The sequence below is a fragment of the Alligator mississippiensis genome, chromosome 11, assembly GCF_030867095.1.
Source record: "Alligator mississippiensis isolate rAllMis1 chromosome 11, rAllMis1, whole genome shotgun sequence".
In the NCBI taxonomy this organism is placed as follows: Eukaryota; Metazoa; Chordata; order Crocodylia; family Alligatoridae; genus Alligator; species Alligator mississippiensis.
Genome location: NC_081834.1, coordinates 31,155,149 through 31,174,182, shown reverse-complemented (window position 1 = coordinate 31,174,182; position 19,034 = coordinate 31,155,149). Strand labels below are relative to the sequence as shown.

General features: G+C 42.7%; 1 protein-coding gene across 5 annotated transcripts in view; it reads right to left on the bottom strand.

Annotated features, from left to right (window-relative positions):
- CIB2 (calcium and integrin binding family member 2) overlaps nt 1-19,034 on the bottom strand; it is a 152,674-nt gene that overhangs the window by 77,713 nt on the left and 55,927 nt on the right. For all 5 annotated transcript variants that reach the window (XM_059714769.1, XM_059714765.1, XM_059714767.1 and 2 more), the window contains one exon: nt 1,711-1,822. In XM_059714769.1, coding sequence (XP_059570752.1) covers nt 1,711-1,800 — 90 coding nt within the window. In that variant the 5' untranslated portion in view covers nt 1,801-1,822. The remainder of the gene's footprint in view (nt 1-1,710; nt 1,823-19,034) is intronic.

Sequence of the window (19,034 nt, the reverse complement as noted above, 5' to 3'; positions counted from 1 at the left end):
CTCTGGCTTCTTTACTTTTCATTCCATCCAGGAAGAGCGCACACCAACTGCTGAAACCTCCTCAGCCAGATGAAGGGTTTTTGAACCCGAAAGCTTGCTTACATTTTTTTCCCCCCAACTATTTAAGTTGGTCTAATAAAAGATATCAGATTCACCCAAAGAACCTTGTCTGCCTATGTCCTTAGACTAACACGGCTACAACCTACACCCCTGTAACATAGAAGACAACAAATACATTTTTCTGAGCAAAGCAGGCTACTTGTGAAAATGTATGGCTTTGTCCCAGCCCCAAACATATACCATATGTGCTAGTTGAAGAGCAGGGAGTTTATGAACTTCTGTTTGAGTTCTGCTTTAGATGCCTTTCAGTGGGTGCATCCACACATGCCCCTCCCCCCCCCCCCTCCGGTGCAGTTGTTACTGTGCTTTTATTCAGTACTTGCTTTAGGAAGTACTGAATGATGGCACAGTAACAGCCGTTACATCCTGGCGACGCACAGTTATTTTTAGCAGCTATGTAGCCGCAGCAATGCACTATAGCAAGGTAGCTTGTCACTACAGCAAAGTAGCGTCAGCATCGCGGTTTGTGCCCACTAATGCTATGTTGCTGTAATGTCACATGTAGATGCACCCAGCATGTACTGATTTCAGAACAGCACTATTATTTATTCATATAGATAATGCATTTGCTTTTGTTCTATTTAGATGGTGACTATTGTGCTATATGATAGAGAAATATGAAAACAAAAAAGAAGTGAAAAAAAAATCTTGTTAGAATATTTTTGCTCTTAAAAATGAGGCTGACACTTCCTATAGCAATATTGGGGAGTAAACAATAGTTTTTGCGTGAAACTGCAAGTAGAAACTGTTCACTAACATATTTTATATTATACAGAAAACTAACAAACAATTAAATAAATTGCTTCAATAGATTAATTGGTATCTAACAACTGAATCTTGTCCTATTAAAATTATGGCATGGTTAATGGCTATAATATGATTTAAAAAGATAAAAGTTCGGAGTTGCATTTTTTGCCCTCAAATATTTGCAAACATGAGTCTGATTTTGATCGTCTTACAGACACCTCGCCTTTTGTTCATGATGCCATGGATCAGTTTTCCTCTCCTGCTTATCATCATAATATCCCTATGGCAACACAAGGGATATTAATCATCATATAATATCTGCCCTTCGTGGCTAAGTAATACAGAGAAGTTATTAGTGTGCTCTTTGTTTATTTTTCTGCAATTTAGCCACAAGGAAAGGAATTGGCACCATTTGACCAGCCAGCTTTATGCAGATTGCAAACAAGTCCTCCAGATACTACTGTGAAAGACTTGCTGGTTTAATAGTCAATTCACAGGATTAGGCACCAGAAACTCCTGGGTTCAATCAGTTATTTGAAAACAGTTTCCACTGACTTCAGCAAGGACTGTATACATGTAGCTGAGGTCATGATATGACCCTCCCAAATTCTGATTCTGGCACTTTCTGCAATGGAGAAATCTCTACTTCATGCAGCTATTTAAAATCATTTCCAGTGTCTATTGCTCGCTTTGCCCTTGAACAGCACTGGCAAATGGAGGGTCTCAATTTTTTGCATGCATATATTTATAGTACCAAGCTCACTTCTTAGAGGCAAAGGTTCTGGGAAGTAGGCTGCAGCACTTATAACATGATTGTAATTTTAAAGTGGGTAGAAGCGATACCTTTAGTTCAGGCATGTTTATTATAAGCTGCATAGGGAGTTTAACATCTGGATCCTTGGTATAGTCCATGGGCACAACGTTTGGTGCCATTTCATGGTATCGGCCATGCAACCTGCAAACAAGCACAAAAAAAACCCTTTAAGTAACTAATTCTACTCACACAGTAAGTGAATTCATAATGTGTCTGTCTGTCTGCTCTAGTTCTCTTTTGTTTTGATTACAACAGCCATTTGTTTGTACCCACCAAACATTGCTCCTTTTAAAGATACTGGGCTTGACTATCACCAATGTCCATGTATAAATTAGACTGATCAGAATACAGAACATAAGTGTTCACAGGTGTCAGTACACAATCATATAGGTACAGTATTGGTGCATCCATGGGTGGGTCAGGCCCAATTGGCAAAGGTGGCCCAGGGGCTGTTTTTCAGTAAAAGCAAAGTGCAGCCACACAAGAACTGCATCAGCTATTAAGCCAGTGACATGGCTCAAAGGTATTCAAAAGCCAAAGGATACATGACTGTACTGCTGCTCACCACAGAAAACAGAAACAGCAGTGTCATGCCTGCATAAATCAAGCCCCTTTCCTACTGTACTTCATTCATTCAGGAGACTTAAACCCATTTCTATTCTTTACTATTCACCTGTGGTCTGATCCCACACACCCTAACAAATAGGTAAGTCCATTAAGTTTAATAGCACTATACCTAAGTAATGACTAATCTTATGGAGCAAAGAGAACTTTTCTCTTTGCAGAATTTGGCCTTTGGTGTGAACTGGTATCAATGGGCCAAAAGGGAAAGGGTACATTCCAATACCAATTCCCTATGTCATACTCCTTAAAATGATTTTAAACAGCTACTTGTGCCAAAATAGTGTATGTGTATGAGTATGCATTTCTTGTTGGTACTCACAAATACCCATTCCTGCCTTGGCTCATGAAGCCCTACATAGGGCAGTTGGACCACCAAAAAACCCCCACATTTCAAATACTGCCTGAACAGGTGCTGCACAACTGTGAAGTGCGCCTTTGTCCACTTCAAGGTGCTCTGGTGGGCTCTCAGTGTGCACTGTGAGGTAGAGGAGAATGCGCTGTGCTTCATCATCGCTGCATATATCCTCCACAACATCTGTAAGACTGGGGGGAGGTCTTTCACAAAGACTGGGCAGAGGAGGTGTGGCACACAGACCAGGCATAGCACTCCTAGCATGCATGGAGGCTGGCAGAAGCAAGCCCCCAGAGGCTGTGTCCCCCTGGCCCACAAACTAGTAGGTATTCCGGGTCTATGAAGCCCTAGACAACTACCTCCTTGCCTGTGGAGACCAGGTGCACTCCCTAGATGGGTAGGGCTAGAGGGCTTCAAGTCCCCAAGTGCCCACACCCTGGCACTAAGTGATGGATCTCCTTCCCCAGGCTCCTGCGGCCCTTCATCCCTGGTGAGGCTGGCCACAACCCTGACTGGCTGGACACCTTTCCCCACTGCCTCTCCTGATGGGTATGCACTAGGATGCAGGGAAATGGCACACAAGGAAGAGACAAGCCTCCGTTTACAATGTTGCACTTGCCAAACTTTTCTTATTTTTATTAAAGAAAACCTGTTGAATGTTACCCGTGTCAGAACTTGGTTCTTCTTCCCATCGATGCAAACCAGCAAACCTTTGGAGGGGGAGGGGTAGTGTGGGGGCAGTGGAAGCTTGGGAAAAGGGTGAATTAACTTGGAGGGGCAGTTAGAGTTGGGAATGGGGCAGGGGTTGGGGGCAGGGGGAAAGCTGCAGGGGCAGAACCCAACACAGAAACTTGGAAGAGAGGGTGGAGAACGGGGCTTTAAACCTGGCACATTAATTCCAAGATTCAGGAGTGAAGACTAGGGTCTTGTACATGTAGGAGCTAGACAGATGGGTGATCCTGGACCCACTGTCCACCTGAAAGGGCTGTGGGAGGAGGCTGGAGTGGGACAAGAGGCAACACCACAGCAGGGACTGGCAGACCCCCACATCCTCACCCCTAGCCCCCAGGGCCCAATCTCCCTAGATGGGGACCTCAAACTCATGACCCTCATGACCTCAAACTTTCCAGGGGCTTCCAGCTTCCACCTGAGCATGGGCCAAGTGCTAGTCCACCTCTCTGCCAAAGAGGGCTGGGACAAGGGCACAAAGCACATGGGGATGCTGGAGGACAGAAATGTAACTGTAATCATTAGGAGTACAATACAGATGTTCAGTAGTTTGGTCTATCCTGAATTGGACACAATTTAGTGTGCCTCAGACGTGATATATTCTAGGTTGCTTGCACCATTTTTACACTGGTTTATGTGCCGTGAATGTCAAGTTTCAGGTTTAGAGATCGATCTACATTCACTTAGGTCATGTGCGAGACAGATGGTAACTATATTGTTATTGTGCTATAATGTTTGTTTGAAGCTTCTTTTAAAAAAGAGAAACAGAGGGGTGCTCATTGGCAGGGGATGGTGGAGAAGAGAAGCAGCTGGAACCTTAACTAAGTCTTTTAATTTTTTTTATGCTACCTGTTACTTTTGCTTAGGACAAAGTTTCAATCTCTTTGTATGGTTGCAACATCTGTACCAAAAAAAACCTTCTCCAAAAGTAAAACAAGGATTTTTCCTGCTGATACACTGTCTTGTAAACAAAAAACAAATCAACTGATTTATACTGAAATTGATCCGAATTTGATGCAACTTAAAGTTTCAACTACAAAGCAAAAGTATGGTACTAATCATCTGCATCTTGTTCAGTAAAGCAAATGGGTTGTGTATGGGACCCACAAAAGTAATGTCCCTTTGGATACCAAGCAATATATATCTTCCGGTGTAAGGCCAATGAAAGTGTATATCTTATTTGCCAGGGATGTATTTCACCTACATAGCTTACTAGACTAGCAAGTTGTATTGAATTTTGCCTTTGGTGTCTCCTTGGAAGGTACAATTATCCAAGAGCAGCCTCTCCTTGTCACTGTATCCTTGCTGTGTATTCCCCACAACATAAACATTCAGCTGTTATATCTCTACAAAGGAAAATGATATTCCCACAACACATTTGTATTTAAGTATAGCATTTTAACAGCACACTAATGCTAGGAGACAGCTAGGGAATATTAGGAGCAGCATTGGCAGGCTATTAGAATGATTTAGCTTTAGCTGTGTAACACAGCCAAAGGACATAGAAAGGAGCATGTTTCATTTAGTTAGCTCATCACAGATCTTAAATAAAGCTCATTCCAATTTCCCGTAGCGCAGAGAGATACAGGCAGAGCATTAGAATTGGACATCATATCTGCTTAGAGAAGGAAAATTAGTATTCTTGGGTCAAAAACTTCACCATGAACCAAGTATCTGTTCTTCTCCATATGTGTTGATATAACTTTGATTCTACACTGTACTTTAGTTGGAAGTCTCTCTCTGAAGACACATATGGATTGAACTCATTATATTTTCAGCCAAACTGTTTAAGTGCTTTACTGCTTTCTTTAGGTCCTGGAGTCATTTTCTGGAAGGGAGAGTCATCCTTCCATTGATCAGAATACCTCAGGCTGCAAGAGCAGGGTAGGACCGTAGAGGTACAATATATTGGTTGCATATCAGATAGGCACCGTTAAAAGGAAAATGAACATTAATTGGCAATAGGCTTTTTTTTGGACAGTGTAGCCAATAACGTCACTGATAAATGCAGTGTGCCCCACCCCAATCAGGAAGAGGCTGGTGCAGCCCCTGGTCCTGAGCCCACAGTGGCCAGCCTTCCCTCGCTCCGCACACAAAGGGGGGGGGGGGGAAGGGCACATGCTCCCTGTGCCTCCCCCAGGGGTGCGCACAGCATTGGGGAGCTAGCCCCCATTTCCACTCCCCACACCAGTCACCCTCAGCTGACAATGCAACTGCTTTGTGACGGCCTCTCAGAGCCTGAACCTCCCTCCTTGCCTGGCAGGCTTCTCAGGCTTTGGTGAGGAGCAGATCCAGCTATGTGCACTCCCCCCCACCAGGTTGCAGCTGCTGATCTGTGTTCTCTCTCCCTCCTCCAGGGCATGCCGTGGCCCCAGGAACAGAGGGAACTACTTTGGCCTCAACATCTGCTGTGGGAAGGAGCTGGGCTGCTATGTGGGCACTGTTGAGACCCTGCACTGTGTGGGGTCCCAAGCCATCCCTCTTCTGGCCCCGGGGTTGTATTTACTGTCCTAGCTGGGCAGCACTTACCCATGCCCCTTCCCCACTCCCTCCCTCACCGTGGGGGCCTCAATCTGGCCCCCCTTGCCCCTTCCCTCCCCCCTCCCCCCAGACTTACTGGCCAGATGCTGCTCTCCAAGCTGCCAAGTTGCATTCCTATAAACCAGCTATCAAATTGGTATCAGCTGATATGGCTGGTTAATAACCAGCCACTGCTTTCAGCCAAGAAAATCTTTATCAGTGCACCCTTATAGGACAGTACTAATGCATCATAAATGATACACTAAGAGTAGTTTTGACTGAACTGTACCCCATCCTGTTTTTGGTCATTCTTTCACATCCTCCATAAAAGCATCAAGGAATTAGAGAAGAAAAAGGGGAAATGGCAGAAGCAGAAAGCATTCAAACTCCTCAAAGCAGATCTCTCCCTTTGTGAGCCCATCCACCCACTGGATAATGGGCCACAGCCTCATCAAACATAAATCAAAATAACTACCATGAGTTCAGTTTATACCAGCTGAGGATCTGGCCACTGGCTTTAGTTTTAACTCACCTGCCGATGAAAGGAGAATCAAATCTTAATATTAAAACCCAGGGCCACAAACTTCTCATTTGGCTGCAACGGCTTGCTTGCATAGCTTTTCATCCATCTACAATGATGCTAAAATGTATATATTGATTTTGGGGGATTTTTTTAACAGTTTATTTTGTCATTGATTCTCAGGCATGGAGAGTTAGGAACAAAGGCCTTCTGTAATTGGAACAGTATTTCAAGCCACTTCCTGTAAATAATAAACATTTTAAACAAAAAAATGCAATTCACCCCTGGTTTTTCTGCAGTCTAATAGGCATAAGTTATTGACTAAGCCTTTGGAAATGAGTCCAGTGAACAAAGTATCTGCTGCAATGCTATTCACAGCTGAACTTTACAAAAAACTGTTTTATTGAAAAAAATTATATTACAGTCAGTGCATGAATGAGAGGCATACAGGAAAACAGGACAGGGCGTAGATTTTTTCCTAGAACCACATCCTCAGTTGTACTGATTCAACAAGTTGAGATTCAAGCTTCAGTGTCTGGTAGTGCTTGGCCTCTTCCCCTCCACCCTTTCAATAGCACTGCTGGCTTACAATTTTTCCAACAGTGCCTAGAATTAGTTCCAACTGTGTTCTGAGGTATATTGGAAGTGATGGGGAGTTGCAATAAAAAATCACAGGCAAACAGTGTCAGTGTGCAACTTTTGATAAGGTACATGTAGCTATGTGTCTAATATTTAGGTCTTGATTCTAACACAAGCAAAATCTAGCACAGCACATGTATTTGTCTAATGTAAATACCAAGTAATCCCATGTTTTTGAAGGACAATTTACAATACAGCAAGACAATATCTTTTAGAGCAAAAAATGGCAAATGTTCTGTCATAATAAAGAGTACAGTATGTCTTGTCCATTTATCTTTTTCTCCCTCTCCATGTATTCCTATCTTAATCATAAGCCTGCTTCTACTACTGAAATAGGGCACACATTTGGTGTCATCTACCTTCATTCAGGTTGCAGTGATGAACTGTTCTTGAGTCTTCTGCAAACTTGGAACACATTATTTCTTTAGTGAACCATGATGCATAAAGCATGAGGTTCAAGTAGGGTGGAGTTTGCTAGTGCCTCATTCACCAAAGGCTGGATGTCTTCCAACCTTTCCGAACTGCACTATAGAGCTCTCAAACACCTTCACAGACCAAATCCTATTGCTCCAGTGCCTAGGATTTAACAAGGCATTATGGAGTAATGCCATAACTCAAAAAGCAATAAGCCCAATAACTGTCTAGTTCAGAGGTTCTCAAACCATTGTCTGTGGACCTCCACTTGTCCACGAGCTCCATTCAGGTGGTCCAAAGAAAGGCTGCAGAACAATCGAGAATATCTGTACTTGTAAGGTAAGACTACTGATATTGAAATATGAGTTCTGTGCTTTGATTTGTAGAACAAAAATAGTTTAAGTGGTCCTCCAAGACTTTCAGCAATTTTCAAGTGGTCCGCAAAAAAAAAGTTTGAGATCCACTGATCGAGTTGACACAACAAAACTAACAACCATCAGTCCTTTGCCTCTTCTGTCATACTTCTACACCCTGCAAAGAAATACACCTAAACAGACTCCCACATGGTATATTTTATGGTGAGCTTCTGTTATATCATCAAGTCTAAGGTGAATGTAGAACTGGTACACAGAATCTACAGTCCTATTAAGGAAAAGAGTGGCTTTCATTATGTCGCATGGCATTATACAGTCACTTTTGCATGTACTCTGGTATCAAGCTACAATGTACTTGGGTTACTGCACCAGCCTTCACCTCTGGAGAACAAGGTTTAAATTTGATTTTGACAGAGGAGCTGGATGCATTTCTACTTAGTCAGTCTTACATATGGTAAAAGCCAAGGTGCCCAAGGTATACTCCCTAAGTAGAGTATCTACTTCATTTTGGAGCCATAATGTTACTGTCTTTAAGCAGTGTATATCACTGCATCAATTGGGTATTGCCAGTATTTGGAACAAGACCTAGTCCCAGCTGTAAGTTAGATTCAGCAACTAGCTATCTTAAAGTATTGAAAGGCTCTGTAAAGAATACTCTGCTGTAAGTCATCTCTCAGTGAATTACTATACCATACCAATAAACTTCTGTGCAAAAGACTAGGGACTTTGACATAGCAAATGTTCTTAAAAGTTGGTTCAGATGAAAGATGATGGCTTCTGTTACTAGCAGCTTGGGCTGAGTCTGAGGAGCGGTGACTTAGAGGTGAAGGGCTTTGTATTCCATTACCACATGCTGAAATTTCCAAGCTCTTCAAAAAATGAGGGTGTCTAGCTTTGGTTATCCTAGCCCCATTTTTTCTTCCCAAGAAAAATGCATGACCAGCCAAGTGTAGGTTTGCATGGCCTGTCCCAAGCCTATGGGATATGCAGTAAACCAGGGCTGCCCATATGGAGATTACACTGTGTGTACTGGTGTAACCCTCATTTTCCCTTCCGATATGGCTCTAGTAGCAGTAACAGTCCCTTTAAGCTACATCATTTTCTCCGTAAAATCTCAGAGGGGATGTGAATGCATCTTTTCTGACATCCCTCCCTGGCTATCAGTTCAGTCTCTCCCCTTGTCTGGATGCTGTATGCCATTTGTTCAAGGTGACTGAGAGGAGAAGGGTGAAGGCACTATTGCGGAGGCCTCCCTGCCACAGAAGAGGAAAGACACTGAAGGTTCCCTTTACCTACACATCTCAGGAAAATAATAGGTTCCTCAAACATATATGAGTTTAGAAAGCCTTTCTTGCAAAAAATAGCCAGGGGAATTTCCAGGCTCACAGCTGTAATGACTGATTTTTTATGCTGATTTTTCACTTAAGAAAGGCTCAGATTTTCAAGTCTGCTGATGAGTTAAATTAAGACCCAAAGGTAAGCTCTTCCTTAGTTTGGGACTCATAAATCACCACCATGCTCAGCAGTGACAACACATTACAGCTGGCTATGCTACCTTTGTAATATGAATTCCAGACCTAGAAGAGTGCTGAAAACAAAAGATAAAAGCGGGTAATGGCTCACTGATTAGAAATAAGTAGAGGCTTTAGTGGCCATTAGACCCTAATACAGTAAACATCTCATTAACTCTGCAGTGCTTTCACAATACAAGTCAGTGTATGCATGGTAAGTAGAAACTGTAACACTCAGAAATGTATACTTATCATATATCCCTATGTAACAGGAACATATTCCAACATATTTGAAAGCCTTTTTAATATAAAAATGTCCAATGCTGATTCTAGACTGCTCTGTACATTCATAGAAAATAATATTATCTATTTATGGGAGCAAATGATTTTATTGGATTCCAGTGACAACAGCATATTCTGGAAAGAATAATCAGTGTCAAATAAAATGGTGATAATGTCACATTCTCTCATCTTAAATTAGTGTTTGGTTCTTCACTCACTGGTAACTTACATTAGCTTATCACTACCAAAAGATTATAGGAAAGTAGGGCTGGAAGGGACCTCACAAGGTCATCTAGTTCAGCCCCCTGGATCAAGGTAGGATTGTCCCCTGAGTAAACCATCCCATCCATGAGTCTGTCCAATCTACTCCTGAAAATTTCCAAGGATGGAGATTCCCCAGTTTCTCTAGGTAGCTTGTTCTCATGCTTGACCGCTCTTGGAGTCTGAAAGTTCCTCCTAATCTCCAACCTAAATTTACTTTGTTACAGTTTGAGGCACTTGCTCCCGGTCCTGTCCCCTATGGTCCCATGGAAAAGCCCATCTCCATCCTCTCCATAATCACCTTTCAGGTATTTGAAAAAATGTCAAATACCCTACCACAGCCGTCTCCAGTTCTTTCATACTTTCCTCATAAATCTTGCTTCCTAGGCCCCTAATCATTTTTGTCACTGTGTGCTGGACTCTCTCCAATCTCGTCCATGTCTTTTTTGAAGGTGGGGCCCAAATCTGGACACAGTACTCCAGGGGAGGCCTCAGTTCTGAACAGAGTGGAAGAATCACTTGCTTTGATCAAGTGATTCTCTTGTTAATACAACCCAATATACTGTTGGCATTGTTTGCAACAAGAACACACTGCTGGTTCATATTCAGTTTATAGTCTACAGTAATCCCCAGGTCCTTCTCTGCAGTACTGCCGCCTAGCCAGTCATTCCCCTGTCTGTATTGGCACACGCAATTATTCAGTCCCAAAAGCAGGACTTTACACTTGTCTTTGTTGAATTTCATCTGATTGATTAAGGACCATTTTTCCAGTCTGTCCAGGTAATTCTGGATTCTTGCTCTGTCCTCCAGGGTGTCTACAACTCCATCCAACTTGGAATCTTCTGTGAATTTGCTATGAGCGCACTCAATCCCATCATCCAAAGCAATAGCAAAAAACCCCAGGAATCAACACAGCTCCTCTCAATACCATTTTCGTCCTGTGTGCCATATGCCAGGTTTCAAAATAAGGGTGTTTTAAAAGGTTTAGAACACATATATGCCTGATTCTCAAGCAGGGTGCCATGGCTATTAGGTTGTACAAACACCATACAAAAGATAACCACAGAGATTTCAAACAGGAATCCAGAGTGTCAAAACTAGATGAACACCTTGCTGGGGTTGTTTGACCCCAGTACCCTTTCCTGCCATGGCAGGGGGTTGGACTTGACAATCTGCTCAGGTCCCTTCTGACCCTACTAACTATGAAACTATGAAAACCACTCTGCTCTGCTGTGGGCTTTCTGGGATCTTGTCTGTAATCAAAAAATTAGTGAAAACAAACAATTTTCAGAATCAGTCTATTGGGCATAGAGATTTCCCAGAAGAGCTGAACCTACCAGGGTTTCCACTTTAATTGTGTGGTTTTCAGAAACCCCCAGAGGGGAAAAGGAAAGCATGTGTGGCACAAGCCTTTGCACTATTCCAATTTTTCCTTTTTTGTATGGCAGCTTCCTCCAAGAGAAATCATGTGGTCCCTCCCCAATATTATGTTGCATTTGCCCTTTATAAAGTAAAGATTTCCAGACACTTACAAGGGGCCAATGCTGATCTGAGCAGCCAAATAACTAGGAAGAGTCTTGCTGGGAAACCTGCTCTGAACAGGAGAGAGCATGCTGCATTGAGTGGATGCTCCCTATTCCTGCCTCTGGCCTTTCACTGCTCAGAGAAGTGCGTGAAAGGCCTCCTATAACGTACAGGGCAGGGAATGCAGCAGTGACCCATTTCTTCTCCCCACCCTCTCTGCAAACTTAAATACTTGGCAGAATTTTCCTACCTTCTGAATAAGGTTTAGTGCCTTATTGGCTGATCACTTTAAGTCAGTCTCAAACATTACAATTTTGTTTTACAGAGTTTGTGCTTTCTCGTGGAGAGAGCCAAGCATTCCTAAATCCTTGTGTTTTCAAGGCTAGGAACTGGCCAAATTATAAGGGTCCAGAGGGAGAAATAGAAACAGACAGGCTGGCTAACTGATAACCATTATTATTGGAATAAAAACTGATCTGCTGGAAAATTAGATTTATAAAACAGAGTAACAGCTGCTTTACAGGGGACAATTTTACCCTACATTACCACCTACACTCATAGGAGAGACAGATTATGCAAATGAATTAACTGTTGTGCTGAGTGAAGAGAACTGGTGTGGTTCTGAAGCAGAGAGACCACAGAAAGGGCTGAATATGAAAGGTTTCCAACTTTGTACCGGAGCTGCATGACTTTTTTCCATTTTGGCCAGCGTGCAGGACAGAGCTGATCCATTATAATTTTGAAATGTGGTATGAGACCTGTGTACTTAATGAATGATTATGAGGAGTATTCATTGTATGCATGCACTGGCTTAGCTTAATAACAGGCCTATTGGGAAATGCCTACTGCACTTCTTTAATTTTCCAGCTAGCTTTGAAAATGCTGCTTTGCTCCTATTTAACACCTTTGCTTCATTCCTTTAAGTTTGTACTGGCTATTGTTCTACCTATTACTTAGTTCAAGCTGTCTCTGCTTCTTTTCCAGACCTGAGGATGTGTCCAAAAGCTTGTCTGACATCTCTCCGAACTATGCAGTTGGTTCAATAAATGATATCACCTAAAATAATCCTTCCCTTTGCATAGTTCCTGGGCCATCATGGCTACAACATCACTCCAACTAACCTCATAATTAGCTACTAGTGCAGTGATTCTCAACCAGAGCACAGGTGAGCTGTGAGGAGATAAGCAGATAAACTAAGCAGATAAGCCAAGCTCAGGCTTGTCCCTGCCTGGACCATCTCCCACCCCTACTGCCCATCCTCAGTGTAAGGAAGTAAGTACTGTAATATATGAATTTGTTTTTGAAACTGGGTGTCATTCAATTCTCATGGAGAATGTGGAGGTGTGCCTCAAATCCAATGAAGGGTGTCTTGAGTCCAAAAAAGTTGAGAACCACAGCACTAGTACAAAATTAAAAGATGCATTTGATATTTGTCCTTCCCTCTATCATTGCTTATTTGCTTTCCTGAGTTCTCCTGTATTTACAAAACCTTTCCTTATTATTGTTCAGTTATAGCAGAAACTCTTTTTGTGCCTTAGTCTTTCTGATTTTGTCTGATTTGTACAGATAGATTCATTTACACAATATTCTTTTATAACTATCCTTAGCAATGTGTCCTTGGTTTTACTTTTATATGATTCCTTTTTGATTTTCAAGTCATTAAAGAGCTCCTGATTGCAGTCATTTTAGTCTCTTATTATGTTTTCTGCTACTTCTCAGCATAAAATAGTTTGCCATCTTGCCTTCAATAGTCTCCTTCAGAAATTACCAGCTCTCCTTAAGTAGGTAAAACCCCCTTAACATTCCCAGGGGGGTCTTACCTACTAGTTCCCTGAATTCACTGGAGACTGCTATTTTTAGATCATTATTGTTACTTTGCTGCTCTCACTACTCCTTTTCAAATTGAAGAGCACAACATTGTTTTACTATAAGCACTAGCCCTAAGAATATTTATTGGGACTAGTTGCTTTTCTGTGTAATGAAAGGATCTGAGACTTTTGTTCTGCTTTCTTAAGATTTGCTCTTTGTGTAGTCCAGAACCTGCAAAGGGGTCGGCAGAAATTTTGAATTTCTTTTTACACACACACACACACACACACACACACACACACACACACATGCACCCCTTGTTTCCTCTAGTCTGACATAAATCACCTAAAAGCCCCAAGTGTATGCTTTGTTCTTTTTTGGCTAAGGCACAAAATAGTGCTCCCTCACATTTTCTGTTATGAAATCCAGGAGAATTTATTAGGGTTTTTCATCATTCAGCCTGTGATGCATCACAATAAATAATTTTCACATGAAAATGCTGCAAGTTGTATTTGACAATAAATTGTCACCATTTATGGTGTAATAGCTGTCATCACTCATTCCTTGAGCATATTACTGAGGCGACAAGATTAGGCCAAGACAGTAGGGTATTTTTGTTTCTATAGTGTTTTTCTGATTTCTATTTCCTAGGCACATTAAGAGCTTAATTTCCCACTTAAATCATCCAAATGTCCCTCTCACTGTTCTTTAAACATTTTGCCAGATTTACCTAGGCTAATAAATTGCACATCTGTCAGAAAGCTTGGATTCATGTACCCCAAGAAGTTTTCACCCCCAAAAGAGGACAAGTATTCTACACTAGAAGCCAGCAGCCTCAGCCTACTTTAAGACCGTACAACACTGTATACAAAATAATAGACTATCCTTGCCAGGCAGAGGTTGCAATCTAAATAGACAAGAAAAATGAAGCGTTTCCCTCCTTATTTACAAATGGAGAATAGAGGCATAGAAAGATTAAGTGATTTGCCCAGGGTAACACAAAACCTCTATGGCAGAATCCAAGACTGAACCCAAACCTCCTTTGTCCAATGTAATGCCATCACCCTAAGACCCTCTGTCTTCTGCAGTTGCTGATACCATCCCTTGGGTTCTCTGCCAGGAGAGTTACTTAATCCCTTGCTGGAACGGTATAGGAGCTGTACCAGTAAATGTCCAAGCAACATACTCAGTGTATTTCTCAGCCCCACCACATTTCCTGACTTGCACATTAATGGTCATGTGTGCATAAAGCTACTTATGGTGGGTAGTCAGGAATCAGAGCTACTATACTTACCAAAAGGCTTGAGGGGCTGAGGGCTTTGATCAAAAGAAGTATTCTATCTAGATCAGAAATAATATTATCAGGCTGTCATGCAGACTATTTCATCTACAGAGCTCAAAGCACTTTACTTAAAGAGAGAGTGGGTAAAGAGTTATTATTCTCATTTTAATGACTGGAAAGCAGGCAGAAGGGTAAAATTACTTGCTTAAGGTCGCACAGCAGGTCACTAAAGCAGGGAGCAGAACTCAAGTTTTCCAATTCCCAGCTACTGCCCCATTAAACAGACTGTGCTGTCATTCTTGCCCTGCATTTGAGCAGGGTATCATAGTATCATAGTGCTTAGGGTTGGAAGGGACCTAAACAGTAGGGCTGTGAGAAATGGCACCGTTCTGTTTTGCCTTGAGTATCGACAGTTCGAGGGAACAGTGCTTTGTCTCGAATTTCATTTTGAGTTGAAACAGCTGTTCCGTTCCATTGAAACAGAAAGGCTGTTTCGACTCTGTTTTGCGTTTCGCTGGGGATGGGAAGTCAGACCAGCTGGGCTGACTTCCCACCCCCAGTGCTAGATCACGTTGGGGGCGGGGGCAGCCCAGCTGGGCTACTTTCCCGTCCCCTGTGCTAAATTGTGCTGGTGGCGGAAGGCAGCCCAGCTGGTCTGACTTCCCATTCCCAGCCTATGGTTGAAACGTTTCAACCATCCTGGTTTTGTTGTGAGGCTATTTTGAGGGCCTTTGTTTTGTTTCGATTTTGCTGTTTCGAGCTCGAAATTAGTCAAAACAGTGTCAAAATGAAACGGACAGCAAAATCTCACACAGCACTACTAAACAGATCATCAGGTCCAACCTCCTGCCCTGGGCAGGAATGGGTGCTGGGGTCTTATCAGCCCAGCCAAATATCTATCCAGCCTCCTCTTGAAGGGTGAATCTATCCTTAGTGATTAGTTTATATCTATGGTCTTATTTTGGTTGAAGCAGCATGAATCACACTCAGCAATCATTCAGTAATACTGACAGGGGGAGGAACACACCAATTATCTACAAAAGTCAGTTACAAAATTATATAATGTTTAAAAAAAAGTTAAAAATGTCATCATGGATCCAGTACTGCTCAGCTTGAAGTATTGTATACTCTGACCAACCAGAGGGGGAAAGAAAGCCTTTTTCCATCAGAGATCCCTTGTACTTTCAAGGCTCATAAAGAATGATGGAGCTAAAAAGAAAATGTACAGCTCTTATTTAATAAAGGAACAGAAAACTAGCCATTGCCCCAACTATACTCAGTAAGGCCTCATTTAGTTAATATTGCAATTCTACTAGCTTCTACTTCCAGAGCTGTTACATAAACTTCCCCCTGTTAAGTTTTTGTAGGAGCCTGTTCTTCATCTCCATCTATTATCTGTGACTATGTATTACTAATGTGCTATTAGATTACCATATATTTTTGCAGTTCAAGAACTTGGATGTAGTCTTTCCTCATTACAGTTTTTCAAATTAGTAGCAAAATAAGGAATGATACAAACTACAGATTTCTGCAGAGGCAATTAGCCTAGATAGATTAGCCCTGAATATTTAACCATATCACTGGTATGAGCAGGTTCCATATTTTATTTAAAAAGCAGTACATTGTATTTCAACAAAATATGCTAAGCTTTAGGTGCCTTGATAAGTAATGGAAGAAATAATAATATTCAAAACGATATACTGTTTCCATATCATTCTGTACAAATTCTGACTCTAAGATCCTCCTGTCTTGACAGAATTGTCAGCATCATCTTATTTTTAATACAGTTATTCTTCCCTACCTTACTAACATCCCATTATATTGTTTTAAAAGAAAGGGGTTTTGAAATAATTATATTTTTCTCTATTTCTCTCATTTGGCTAGTTTCATAGAGTTTGGACAATGAATAGAAATGAATAGAAATTAATGAACAATGAATAGAAAATAATTTAAAAGACAGAGCATTTATATGTTTAAAAATATCCCAGTTTAATATTAAGGATTTTTAAAAAACCCAAAGCATTCTTGCAGAAGACTCAGTATCACCCATTATTTTATCACAAATCTTACAATATGGATTGATTTTTCTTAAAGACACAGATCTTGAGGTCATGAGACTCAACTTTCATTTCCCTTAAAAAACTTTCCAGTCCTCATGATTGTGGAAAAGGTAAACTCTAAACAGTTAGAAGCAGCAAGCAAATACATCTAAAAACATGATGTTTAGAAGTCTCATGATCTTTTACAACTTGACTTGGTTTTTAACTGCTTATAGATTCATAGATGTTAGGGTCAGAAGGGAACTCAATAGATCATCGAGTCCGACCCCCTGCATAGGCAGGAAAGGGTGCTGGGTCTAGATGACCCCAGCTAGATGCTTATCTAACCTCCTCTTGAAGACCCCCAGGGTAGGGGAGAGCACCACCTCCCTTGGGAGCCCGTTCCAGACCCTGGCCACTCGAACTGTGAAGAAGTTCTTCCTAATGTCCAGTCTAAATCTGCTCTCTGCTAGCTTGTGGCCATTATTTCTTGTAACCCCCAGGGGCGCCTTGGTGAATAAATCCTCACCAATTCCCTTCTGTGCCCCCGTGATGAACTTATAGGCAGCCACAAGGTCGCCTCTCAACCTTCTCTTGCGGAGGCTGAAAAGGTCCAGTTTCTCTAGTCTCTCCTCATAGGGCTTGGTCTGCAGGCCCTTAACCATACGAGTGGCCCTTCTCTGGACCCTCTCCAGGTTATCCGCATCCTTCTTGAAGTGTGGCGCCCAGAATTGCACGCAGTACTCCAACTGCAGTCTGACCAGCGCCCAATAGAGGGGAAGTATCACCTCCTTGGACCTATTCGTCATGCATCTGCTGATGCACGATAAAGTGCCATTGGCTTTTTTGATGGCTTCGTCACACTGCCGACTCATGTTCATCTTGGAGTCCACTAGGACTCCAAGATCCCTTTCCACTTCCGTGCCACCCAGCAGGTCATTCCCTAGGCTGTAGGCGTGCTGGACATTTTTCCTCCCTAGGTGCAGCACTTTGCATTTCTCCTTGTTGAATTGCATTCTGTTGTTTTCTGCCCACTTGTCCAACCTATCCAGGTCTGCTTGCAGCTGTTCCCTGCCCTCCGGCGTGTCCACTTCTCCCCATAGTTTTGTGTCATCTGCAAACTTGGACAGAGTACATTTCACTCCCTCGTCCAAGTCGCTGATGAAGACATTAAAGAGTATCGGTCCAAGGACCGAGCCCTGCGGGACCCCACTGTCCACACCCTTCCAGGTCGAAGCTGACCCATCCACCACGACTCTCTGGGTGCGACCCTCCAGCCAATTCGCCACCCACCGGACTGTGTAGTCATCCAAGTCACAGCCTCTTAACTTGTTCACCAGTATGGGGTGGGATACCGTATCGAAGGCCTTCCTGAAGTCTAAGTATACGACATCCACCCCTCCTCCTGTGTCCAGGCATTTTGTAACCTGGTCATAAAAAGAGACTAGATTGGTCAGGCACGATCTGTCTGCCATGAACCCGTGCTGGTTTCCCCTCAGCATAATTTGTCCTGCCGGGCTCTTGCAAATGTGAGCCTTGATAATTTTTTCAAAGACTTTGCCAAGGATGAAGGTGAGACTGACTGGCCTATAGTTGCCCGGGTCCTCCTTCCTCCCCTTCTTGAAAATGGGGAACACATTGGCCCTTTTCCAGTCCTCCGGGACTTGGCCTGTGCGCCACGAGCGTTCAAATATTCCCGCCAGTGGCTCTGCAATGATGTCGGCCAGTGCCTTCAGCACCCTCGGATGGAGCTCATCCGGGCCTGCTGACTTAAAGGCATCCAGTTCTTCCAAGTGACTCTGCACCATCTCAGGGTCTACGCATGGTGGTCTGGCGCCTTGCTGCTGCCTCTCTACAAACCCAGTGAGAGCCTTGTCCTGCCCCTCGCTTAGGAACACTGAGGCAAAGAACCCGTTGAGGAGTTCAGCCTTGTCCCCCCTGTCTGTCACCAATTGTTTCTGCCCATTTAGCAGGGGTCCTATTCCTCCCTGGGCCTTCCTTTTACTCCTTATATATCTAAAAGCCAATTTCTTAGGACTAGTGATACAGGGATATAAACTCTCATGCAGTGGGTCAAAAAGCAGATTACTGGAGTAGGTAATAACTGAGTTAAACTGTAGGCCCTGTGTTTTGTGTTACACAGGAGGTCAGTTTAGACGGGTGGTAACAGTCCCTTCTCACCTTGTGAGCTACAAGTCTGTATTTTTCCTCCTAATTACCTGAGGGAGAAAAAACTTGTATTTCCTCCCTGCCTCCTAATTATCATTTCTGAGGCTGATTATTGCATAACTATCTCCCTCTGAAGATGCAACTGACAATAACAGAAGGATAGATGATGGGTAAGCAGGGCACGAGCCTGGGAGAGAGGGGAGTCTAAGGGGGAGGGGCAGTTCTAGAATGCAGCTGGGGGTGCCTCATCTTCCTGTCCCCTGCTCCCCTGTATTTTCTGGCTCCAGCTACTGCATCCAATATA